At 44.7% G+C, this 11,494-nt stretch overlaps 3 protein-coding genes across 4 annotated transcripts in view; 1 reads left to right on the plus strand and 2 right to left on the minus strand.

Annotated features, from left to right (window-relative positions):
* Positions 1 to 215, minus strand: part of CHFR (checkpoint with forkhead and ring finger domains, E3 ubiquitin protein ligase) — a 33,779-nt gene extending 33,564 nt beyond the window's left edge. Inside the window, exon 1 of the mRNA XM_006768763.2 lies at positions 13 to 215. The gene's annotated coding sequence lies outside the window, so the exon portion shown is untranslated. The remainder of the gene's footprint in view (positions 1 to 12) is intronic.
* LOC102757726 (zinc finger protein 605) overlaps positions 1 to 11,494 on the minus strand; it is a 55,503-nt gene that overhangs the window by 12,982 nt on the left and 31,027 nt on the right.
* ZNF26 (zinc finger protein 26) overlaps positions 2,724 to 11,494 on the plus strand; it is a 9,811-nt gene continuing 1,040 nt past the window's right edge. Inside the window, exons 1-4 of one of the 2 annotated variants that reach the window (XM_015567210.1) lie at positions 2,724 to 3,146; positions 5,157 to 5,283; positions 5,537 to 5,632; positions 7,571 to 7,700. In XM_015567210.1, the coding sequence (XP_015422696.1) occupies positions 2,916 to 3,146; positions 5,157 to 5,283; positions 5,537 to 5,632; positions 7,571 to 7,700 (584 nt within the window). In that variant the 5' untranslated portion in view covers positions 2,724 to 2,915. Of the gene's footprint in view, positions 3,147 to 5,156; positions 5,284 to 5,536; positions 5,633 to 7,570; positions 9,519 to 11,494 lie in introns of those variants that run through there. The other variant, XM_006768764.2, reaches the window with a different exon arrangement.

An 11,494-nucleotide genomic window follows, 5' to 3' on the forward strand; every position in this document is an offset into this window, starting at 1 on the left:
GTCCCCACCCACCCGGACGGGAACCGCCGCGCCGCAGGGCCGTTCTCCGGGCCTGCCCAGCACCAGCTCCGGGGCCGTTCGTGCGCACGCCAGGGTGGCCGAGGGACTGGGCGGTCACGGGGGCCGCCCCAGGCCGCAATCTCCCGGTCCCGTCTCCGCGCCACAAAGCCTCCCCCTGGAGGCCGCAGCACCCCCCTGACACCTCCCGAAGGCGGAAGTGTCTGCGCAGAACTACATTTCCCGGAATTCCGCTCGCTTCAGAACTACACTTCCCACAGGGCTTTGCGACCGGCTTGCAGGATTGACAGGTGGGGGGTTTGAAGCCCCTTGGTAGCTGCCGGGGTGCGTGGTTCAGAGATGGGTGGAGCCGGTGCTTCGGGTTAAAACATGTGTGAGGGACCCTAGTCAGTTTGGTTCTGTTAGTTGAGAGTTCGCCCGTACACTCATTCCCGGTCCAGGTTGTGGGTTCGGCCCCTGGTCGGAATGCGTAGGGGAGGTAACACGAGGCAACCGATGGATGTCTCTCCCTCTCTATCACTTCCTCTCTCTATAAAAGAAAAAAAATTAAGTTAAAAATAACCATATTGCATGGTCAGTGTGGCTCAGTGGTTAAGCGTCAATCTAAGAAGCAGGAGGTCACGGTTGGATTCCCGTGAGGATACAAGCCCAGGTTCGGGGCTCTATCCCCAGTGTTGGGTGTGAAGGAGGCAGCCAACCAATGATTCTTTCTCATCATTGGTGTTTCTATCTCTCCCTCTCCCTTCCTCTCTGAAATCAATAAAAAGATACTTTAAAATATATATTTTAAAAAGTGTGTGAGCCAACACTGATGTGTTCCCAGAAGAGAACTTATCTAATCCCACAGTACTAATAAAAGGAATGAAAATAAACAAAATGAGGAATTTAGGGAGAAATTAAATGCAATTATGGAAAGAGAAAACAATGAATATAAAAGCAGGAATTAAGGAATTAAAATAAGAAAAGCTTACCTTGCCGAAACCGGTTTGGCTCAGTGGATAGAGCGTCAGCCTGCGGACTGAAAGGTCCCAGGTTCGATTCCGGTCAAGGGCATGTACCTGGGTTGCAGGCACATCGCCAGTGGGGGATGTGCAGGAGGCAGCTGATCGATGTCTCTCTCTCATCGATGTTTCTAACTCTCTATCTCTCTCCCTTCCTCTCTGTAAAAAATCAATAAAATATATTTAAAAAAAAAGAAAGAAAAGCTTACCTTGATAAATTCAGGTTTTAACAATAAAATTTTAAATACTATAAATTTTTATCCAAAAAAAGGGAGAATGAGACATTATGCTAAGTGAAATGAGTCAGGCAGAGAAAGACAAATAGTGTATGATCTCTTACATATGCATTTTCATTTTAATTCAATTCAAAGTATTTTCTAATTTCCCTGGTGATTTCTTCTTTGAATTTAGGGGCTTACTTAAAAGTGTGTTTTTTAATTTCCAAAAATCTGGAGACTTAATACATTTTTTCTGGGATTGGTTTCTTATGTCACTGTTGTAAGAAAAGGTATGATTTCAATCCTTTTAAATTTACTGTGGTCCACCATAGGATTTATCCTGGAGAATGTTGCATGTATACATAATAATTATGCATTTTTAAGTCTTTTAGTAGTGTTCTCTGTCAATTGCTTTGAGTGGATTCATGGTATTATTTGAATCTTTTCTGTTCTTGCTAATTTTGCCTAGTTGTCTGCTTTTATTTTTAAATTCTCTTTGCTCTGGCTTACTCTGTTGTTCTTTAATGACTTTTTGAGAAGTAAATACATTTAACTTGGGGTTTTTTTACTATTATAATTACTCAACATTATGAAATTTCTTGTCAACTATGCTTTAAGTTTCTCCCATAAATTCTTACATAGTGTTTACATTTTGTCTGTATTTCCATTCACTATTGAGTAGAAAGCTTTTTAAAAAATATTTTCGGCCGAAACCGGTTTGGCTCAGTGGATAGAGCGTCGGCCTGCGGACTGAAAGGTCCCAGGTTCGATTCTGGTCAAGGGCATGTACCTGGGTTGCGGGCACATCCCCAGTGGGAGATGTGCAGGAGGCAGCTGATCAATGTTTCTCTCTCATCGATGTTTCTAACTATCTCTCTCCCTTCCTTTCTGTAAAAAATCAATAAAATATATTAAAAAAAATATTTTCGGACAGAAAGCCCTGTTAAAAGTATGCTATTATAGTTTCATTGCATTGTTATGAGAGTGGGTCGCTTGATCTGTGTCGGACCGAGAGAAGTATGTTAACATCTCCTATTATGAGATGTTACTGTACTTTCCCCTTTATGAAGTTGGTAACTGTATAGCTTAGTGCGCCGATCATCAGAACTGTTTTGTAACCCTGGGAACTGCAGCCTGCAGCCTCACAGTGCCCCTCTCTCTGCTATGCCCTGTGCTCTATCTTGCTTTGACATCCAGACTTGAGCACGCCTGCCGCTCCAGCGATGCCAGCCTTCTGCCGGGGCTGCGTGACTGTGCGGAAGCTGGGGCGCAGGGCTGCCCTGGACTGACGGCCCGGACTCTCGCGGAGGCCCGCCCGCTGCCTGCCTTTCCCGCTGGGTTCCAAACCTCTGTCCCTTAGTCCCTTCCAGTCTTCGGGAAGCCGGTCCAGTTAGTTGGACGCTCCGCAGAGGATTCTGGGAGATGTAGTTTTCTTCCCGGCCTGTCCCGCCCGGCTCTAGGACGCATGACGTACTTCCGTGTGCGCCGCTCCGCGGCGGTAGCCGGTAGGGGCGCCGGCGGTGCGCCTCAAGCTTGTTGTCAGCGTTCTCCAGCGGGCGGGGGGCGTTCTGAGTGTCTGTGGCCGCGGATCCGGCCATTGCTGACCAGGCTCTGGTCCAGCGGAGCCCTCCACGGTCGGTCCCGTCGTGGACGGATCCAGCCCGGCCTCTCCTCCCGCATGAGGGCCGCGGAACGGTACGAACTCACCTCTCCGGTTCCTCTGTCCAGGCTCGGAGGTCGCCTCCCCGCGGGGGACTCAGCCCCGGAACCTCGCTCTGTAGGGGCGCGAGGTCCCTCCTGGCGGGAGGCGCGGGTGGAAGCAGCAGCGAGGCCCCGACGGTTCGGTGCCTCCCCCGCAGCCTGCACGGAACCGCGCGGGATGGCCAAGACCCGGGCAGCTGCGTGTGGGGTGAGTCGGGACTTTCTTCTTTTCAGAGCTGACGGCGCTGGGCGCGGACACGGTCATCCCTGCACGGCCCCCTCCAGGGCCTGGGCTCACGGGGTGCCCCAGACCCACCCCGCCCGGCTCTGGACCTCCGGAACCGTTGTCTTCTGGCATTTGTGTCCGGGCCTCGCCTTCCGCAGTTACACTTATTGCCGGTTGCGGACCCTGACCTCCGAGGGCAGTGAGGGTCCCGGGGCTGGGGCTGGCGGTGCAGAGCTCGGTTATGCAGGGTTCTTGTTTCCGAGGAGCTGTGGTCTGGGTGCGGGGGCGGGAGGTAATCGAGTGAACACCGGGCATAGAGGCAGGCTAATGGGGGGTGGGGATTTGGGGTGCAAAGCAGAAGGAAGCAGGTTTGGAGGGAGGGAGGGTGCGTGGGCCGCCTGGACCCACGGAGTGAGCACGAGGGGCGACTCCAGCCGTGGCTGAACGGACGTGGAGCCGGGAGATGATGCTCTCAAACTTGCCCACCCCCACGGACCAGACCCGGCCAGGGCAGCGCCGAGGGTGTTCCCGCCAGGGGAGCCCTGTTGGGAGACGCATCCCGGCACCGTGTGGTTTTTGGGTGTTAATAGGCGCTGCCTGGAGTCGGTCTGTAGCTCGGTGGGAATTCTCAACTGGAAATAAACAGATGAGAGGCGCCTGCGGTCGGGTTAGCCCCGATGTGACTGAGCAGAGCCCCGGGAAGGGTCTGGGGCAGGACTCGGAGCAGGGACAGGGAGGGAGGGCTGCGGAGGACTGCAGTGCGCGCAAAAGACAAGAAAGTTTGGAGAAGGTGTTTGTTTTCCTCCCTGTAGTTTGAGAAAAGAGTACTTAATACAGTGGCCTGTCCTCTAATTTTTTCAGATAAACTTCCTTGTCCCACTTTACTCTGTGTGTATGTATAGGATTCCTTTTACTTCCCTAGTATTTTTCTCTAGGAATATTGACCGGAGTTAATAATAAATGAGATTAGATTACAGTTTGTGCTGTTCTTGCCTGGCATTGTCTGTTTGTAGGATGCTGCGCTGTTCCCATCATTTCCTGGCTCTGCATCATGTCAGATGTGAGGGGAGTTTGCTGATCCTTGGGTCAGTGATAGGACTGGCGTGTAAATATAGTCTGAGACCATTACCTTTTGGAGTTGCTACACCTTTGGTACTATTTCAGTTTGTTGTACGAGCATTGACTAGTTGGTCTGGCTTTCCTAATTATTTCTGGGCCAATTTCGGTTAGTTTTATTTTCCCGGAAATCTTTCCATTCCTTCTGTTTTCAAATTCATGGAAATAAATTTGTAAATACAGTCAGTTCTGCCATCATGTTAGCTTTATTTTTTTATTTAATTTTTTTTAATTGGAGAGAGAGATATATATAGATATACATACATGGATCGGCTGCCTCCTGCACGGAAACTCTGACTGGGAACCAAACTGGTCACCTTTTCGTCACAGGATGAAAGGTCATCGGGGCTCAATCCACTCAGCAACACCGGCTAGGGCTCATGTGTGATTTAAAATGTGAATTTGTTTCAACATCGTGGATATCTTAGCCAACAAGGGGAGATTTCTGATTTTAGACAACTTCTTTCCACCACTTTTTAAAAAAATATATTTTTAAATTGATTTCTAAGAGGAAGGGAAGGGGAGAGAGAGAGAGAAATATCAATGATGAGAGAGAATCATTGACCGGCTGCCTCCTGCATGCCCTCAACTGGGGATTGAGCCCGCAGCTGGGGCAAGTGTCCTTGACTGGAATTGAACCTGGGACGCTTCAGTCCGCAGTCCAAGGCTCTATCCACTGAGCCAAACCAGCTAGGGCTCCACCACTTTTCAATAAGCTGCATCCCCTCTGACACCTGGACGTCAGGTCTTTTTCAAGGTAAAGTGCCATATTTATTGTAACATTTATGTATTTAACTACGAAATGTGTGTAAAACTGTTACTCCTACGTCACCTAGGGTGATTGCATCTGATTCAGTGGGGTATGTGTTATTACAGGAATCATTGTCATTCAAGGATATAGTCATGGGCTTCACCTGGGAAGAATGGCAGTTACTGGATCCTGCGCAGAAGTGCCTGTACAGGGATGTGATCCTGGAAAACTATCGCAACCTGGTGTCTATAGGTAAGTACAGCTTCTCTGTTAATAGACTCTGAGTTGTTGCCATCCCTTTTCCTTTGTTGATTTAACCTGGGGCCTCCGAAGTACTTGATGATTATGGGCATGAATTTTAGAGGTCATGTGTTCATCCCTGCGTGGCCATCACCTCCTAATTGTAAACTTTTCCCAAGTACAAATGAGCAGTGTCATGTTGTAGCTCCTGATGTCTCAATCCCTAGCAGGTTAGCCCACATCCTTTGTGATTTTCCATTAACAGGGTATCATGGTACCAAACCTGATTTAATCTTCAAGTTGGAGCAAGGAGAAGAGCCATGGATAGGAAATGCCAAAAGTTCTCATCAAAGCTGTCCAGGTGGGTGCGTGGGAGCCAGGAAGACAGGAGGTGTGGGAGCACACAGGGTGCCACTCAGGCAGCACTGGGTGTAGACACTTTTGTCTAAAGTCCCTGAACCATGGGGCGGTGGGGTCGGGAGTCCTGCTAGTTCCTCAGGTAAGGAAATGGTTGTCATTCTGCCCATGTTTGGGCTTCAGACCCCTGGCTCTGCGAGGGAGGCATGCCCTCCTTTTGTACACTCTGCTCAAATATTGTTTTCTGGGTTCGTTTCTTTCCTTCTGGCACCTTCTTTCTCTGCCTTCCTTCCCATGGTCATGGACCATCTCAGGCTTCCAGGCCTCTCACTTGGTGTCACTCATGCCTCCACTTCCCTAACATGTCTTTTCTCCTTTGCGGTCACAGTTGAATCCCTTAGAGTTTCCCCACAGTCTTTTACTTCCTTCTCTTGCCTTGACTGACTTCGGAGATTTTATTGCCGCCTTCTCTCTTCTCACTGATCACTTTGAAGTTATAACTGTTTCTTTCTTGGGCACTTTTTTTCTTTTCTCTTTAAATTCCCACTTGAGGACATACTTAGAGTAAGGGAGAGAAAGAGAGAGAGAAAACATCAATGTGAGAGAAAAACATTGATCAATTGCCTTCCATACATGCCCTGACTGAGAATTGAACCAGCAACCTTTCTGTGCTCATGTCAACACTCAGCCAACTGAGCCACTCCTGCCTGGCAGGCACTTGTCTTAGAATTCTGAAGCCTAACCTGGTCTCCATGGTATTTTAACTGATTCGATCACCTTAATAATAATTCCATGGCCCCCTTTTCCTTTTGAGTTATCCAAAGGAGTTTATTTTCCAAATTTGCCTGTTCACTCCTATAACTATTGAAAGGCTCTTCCATTCTGAAATGTTAAGCTATTTTCTCTCTCAGTGTTATAACATCAAAATTGATCTTTTCATCTTCTTTTTCTTCTGTAATCTGTTCCCAGGTCTGATGTGCTTGCAAGAGCGCGCCCCTGTACTTTCCACTCTTCATTCTCAGTGTCGGAAGTGGGGAGTAATTTCTTCTGAAATCACTGTTCTCCCTCAGTTTCCTGTTGTTATGATGATTGTTCTTGCACTTTTAGTCTTGTGTCCTTGCTCTGGGGCTCCCCTTGGGCACCCTGGTCTCTGTTGCTAATCTAGGTACTGCTTTTGTTTCTGTTGCCGTTTAACCCTTTGGAACACCTTTACTGTCTCCTGTCTTCTCAGTTGTCACCCAGATTAGAGGGATGGAGAGGGAGAGAGAGATGGAAACATTAATGATGAGAAAAAATCATTGATCAGCTGCCTTCTGCCTGACTGGGGATCGAGCTTGCAACCTGGGCATATACCCTGACTGGGAATCCAACTGTGACCAACTGGTTCATATGTCAACGCTCAACCTCTGAGCCTCCTTGGCTGCCTAGATCTGTATTCTCTCATACTTGGATAACTCAACATCTTAGCTGTATTTGAGAACTCGAATATTCCCCTTAGCTGTTGCTGCTAGATTTATGTGCTTAAGCATCCTATCACTAGTCTGAGAATATAAACAAGTATCTTAAACCTCTGGTTCAACCAAAGTAAACAATAAGGATTTATAGTATCAAATGACAAGTTGTCTGCCATAGGGCAATAACTCCACAGTAGCTTAATTCAGAAGCTTGAAGATATCAGGACCAGTGTTCTAATTATCTCCCCTTTGTCATCCCCTTTGTCACTGCTAATTTGCTACCCATTTCCACAATGGGACTTGGTTTGGTTTGATTCGGTTCCCTTCACCCTCATGCTTAGATCTCTGGCGCAGGTGCACTTGGCCAGTATATCTTTGAACCAGTGTCAGAGGCCAGAACCAGAGGGAAAGACTCACTACATGGCAGTTCTAAAACTTTCATTCTATATTAAGTTCATGTTCTGATTTAAAAATATTTTTCTGTCTAGAAGATTGGAAAGAATGGTACCAGAAGAATCAAGATGAACTTGAAAGTGTTGAGAGAAACTATGCTTGTAACACATTTGGAAAACTTCATCTGAGCAAAACCCAGGCTTCTTCAAGACAAAGACTCCATAAGTATAACACACTTGGGAAAAAAAGTTTGACACAAAAGTCAGGTTTAACCAGAAACTATCTAAGAAAGAATCCTGATAAGTTTCATGGATATGAACAATCATATTTTCTTAAGCATCAAAGAGCTCACAGTACAGAAAAAAACTGTGTATGCGGTGAATGTGGGAAAGCTTTTCGTTGTAAATCCCAGCTCATTGTTCATCTCAGAATTCATACAGGGGAGAGACCTTATGAATGCACTAAGTGTGAAAGAGCCTTCAGTGCCAAGTCAAACCTTAACGCTCACCAGAGAGTTCATACAGGAGAAAAGCCCTACTCTTGCAGTGAATGTGGCAAAGTCTTCTCTTTCAGGTCACAGCTCATTGTCCATCAGGAAATCCACACAGGAGGGAAACCTTATGGGTGCAGTGACTGTGGGAAAGCCTATAGCTGGAAGTCACAGCTTATTTTGCACCAGAGAAGTCATACAGGAGTGAAACCCTATGAATGCAGTGACTGTGGGAAGGCCTTTAGTTTGAAGTCACCATTTGTTGTGCACCAGAGAACTCACACAGGAGTGAAACCCCACAAATGCAACGAATGTGGGAAAGCCTTTAGGAGTAAGTCATACCTCCTCGTTCACATCAGAATGCACACAGGAGAGAAACCCTATCAATGCAGTGATTGTGGGAAAGCATTCAATACGAAGACACAACTCACTGTACATCAGGGAATCCACACAGGAAATAATCCTTATCAATGCAGTGAGTGTGGGAAGGCCTTCGGGAGGAAGGAACAACTCACTGCACATCTGAGAGCTCATGCAGGAGAGAAACCCTATGGATGCAGTGACTGTGGGAAGGCTTTCAGCAGCAAATCATACCTCGTTATACACAGGAGAACACACACAGGAGAGAGGCCCTATGAATGTAGTTTCTGTGAGAGAGCCTTTTGTGGGAAGTCACAGCTCATTATACATCAAAGAACTCACTCAACAGAGAAGCCCTATGAATGCAGTGAATGTGAGAAAGCCTATCCTAGGAAGGCATCACTCCAGATACACCAGAAAACTCACTCAGGAGAGAAGCCTTTCAAATGCAGTGCGTGTGGGAAAGCCTTCACACAGAAGTCCTCTCTCAGTGAGCATCAAAGAGTTCATACAGGAGAGAAACCATGGAAATGCTCTGAGTGCGGGAAATCCTTCTGTTGGAATTCAGGGCTCCGTATACATAGAAAAACTCACAAGTGAAATTAGAATGAAGCAGATGTTAGAAACATTCTAATAAAACTTGGTCCTTAGGAGACTTCAGATGATAATATAGACAATATATAAGCAGGCAGTCCTAAAAATTCACTCATATCAAATAAGTCATATAGGAGAGAAACCAATCATATTTGTAATGACTGTGCAAAAGATTTTAGAAATAAGTCATATACAAACTTGATAGATGAGAATAACTGAAGAAATTGAGCAGGAACTGTATCAAATGTGCTGGCATCATTATGAAGATGTAATTTTAAGAATTCATATTGAGAACACTTTATAAATTTATTAAATTGGGAAAGCATTTTCTCATAGAAAATGCGTTAATGGAGAGTCATATTCCAAATTTGAAGCTATGTTTTAGAGAAGAAAATAATTATAAGTGGTAGACTTTTACATGGTGGAGTATAAAGGTTTTTATTTTAATATGTAAATAAAATGTAAAGATAAGGGTCATATTCTGTAGGTTAAGGAAAATTTAGGGTGCCTTTCATGAACAGCACTGAATAGCATTTTTAAAACTATTTTTATTGACTTTTAGAAAGATGAAGGGAGAGAGAAAGACGTTGATCAGCTGCCTCCTGCATGTTCCTTAGCAGGGATTGAGCCCACAACGCGGGCATGTGCCAGCAACCTTTCAGTGCACCAGACGACGCCCAACCAGCAGCCATGCTGGCCAGGGCCTCAACAGCATTTTATAAAATTTTGTTCTTTTATTTTTCAGTGTAACTTGTTATACTTAATAGTTTGTGGAATAACATCCCCCAGTATTCTTCATGTTAAATAACTATCAGTGTTGTCTCTCTTTCTTAGCAATATAGCTAATATAATGTGGCTTTTAATAAATGAAAAGGTACGGTTCTCATTCCAAATGAGTTCGCCTATTCAGGAGTCTACATCAGTGGGTCTGGCAGTAATCACAGGGCTGCTGAAGAGAATGCATTGTAATGAACGTCGAGTATATTTTATCAGCTCAGTGCCCATTCCCCTTGTAGTTTCCTCTGCCACGTTCTTCTGTGTGTGCTTCCTTGTGGTGTCTTTTCCATTAGAGACAGGAGGCATTGTGCCCATTGTTGGGTAACAGTAGCCTCTTTTCCAGGATTTTTAATTTAATTCAATCTCACGTGAACCATAAAGGAAATGTGGGAACTCCTATGTTCTTCTCCCAGAATTCTATTCAGATAACCGGTTCCTGCTGTATTGTTATCCTAGACTAACTCTGAATACTGTCCCTTTTTGAACCTGGTTTTCTGGCTTTATGGGTGCTTCCTCGTATCTTTTTAATAAATAAATATTTTTTTCAGTTGAAGTTAAGGAGAATGAGTTTATCTTTCTTATAACTGTAGGGCTTTGATAAATTGTTGCTCCAGAGTAGTGTATAGATAACAAAATGTTAGAGAAAAGTGGGGTATGTGGTTTAGATTTTTTCCTAAAATGAGAAACTCATATTCTTGTTTACAATCCAAGATGGAAACTTTTTATCCCATAATATGAAATGGTGTTATTGTTTGCGCACACCAAAAAGTTTGTGGCCCTTGATAAGATTCTGGGAACTCTGAGGAGCTATTTCCATAGAACTTTAAATTTATGAGGAAATATGGGACAGGAGATGAGATGGATACTTCTGGCCATAGAACAAGCCTTAAAATTGAATACTGGGGTCTTACGAAAAGGAAAATGCAACCAGCTAGAAAATTAGCCAAATCTGGGATATTAGAGCATCCAAATAAATCATAACAGGTTATAACCCAAATAATAAGAATCCATATATCCATATTGATAAAGCTAGGTGGGTGAAAGTTTTATGAGAGAATATTTCATTAGTCTCAACACATCTGCCCACAGAATATTTATTAATTACAATTGGAAAAATAATTTTACAAAAGACAAATATGGCATTTATCACCTTAAGCTATCAGAATTAATATTGTCATTACTGGTACAAACATAATATTATGAAATTCTTGATATGATCTCTGAGAGTACAATATCACCTCTGTAGTATTCCTGCCAAAACTAAAAAATTGGAATCTAAATTGTGAGGAAATATCTAACAAACACAAGTTGAGATCCATTCAGCATGAAAATGGGACACTCTTTTTAAAAATATGTTGAGGTCACGAGACAAAGTCTGCTCCAGTGTAATGTAGCTAAACATATTTGACATTGGATACCAACCCCAAATTTTGTTTCTGGGACATTATCAGGACAATTGATGGAATTTGAATAAGTTCTTTGTATTAGATAAATAGTACTGCATGTATGTTACTTTCTTCAACTTGACTCAAACCCAAAGGACAAATTTATATTGTTCAACCTTATAAATATATAATATGTCTAAAATAACTCAATGTTAGAGTTTATTAATATACTAGGGGCCCGGTGCATGAAATTCGTGCACTTGGTGTGTGTTTGGGGGGAGTGTCCCTCAGCCCAGCCTGCCCACTTTCACATACTGGGAGCCCTCAGGCGTTGACCCCCATCACCCTCCAATCGCAGGATCAGCCCCTTGCCCAGGCCTGGGCAGGGGACCCTCATTTCCCCCCATCACTGG

Source organism: Myotis davidii, unplaced genomic scaffold (assembly GCF_000327345.1).
Source record: "Myotis davidii unplaced genomic scaffold, ASM32734v1 scaffold43, whole genome shotgun sequence".
In the NCBI taxonomy this organism is placed as follows: Eukaryota; Metazoa; Chordata; class Mammalia; order Chiroptera; family Vespertilionidae; genus Myotis; species Myotis davidii.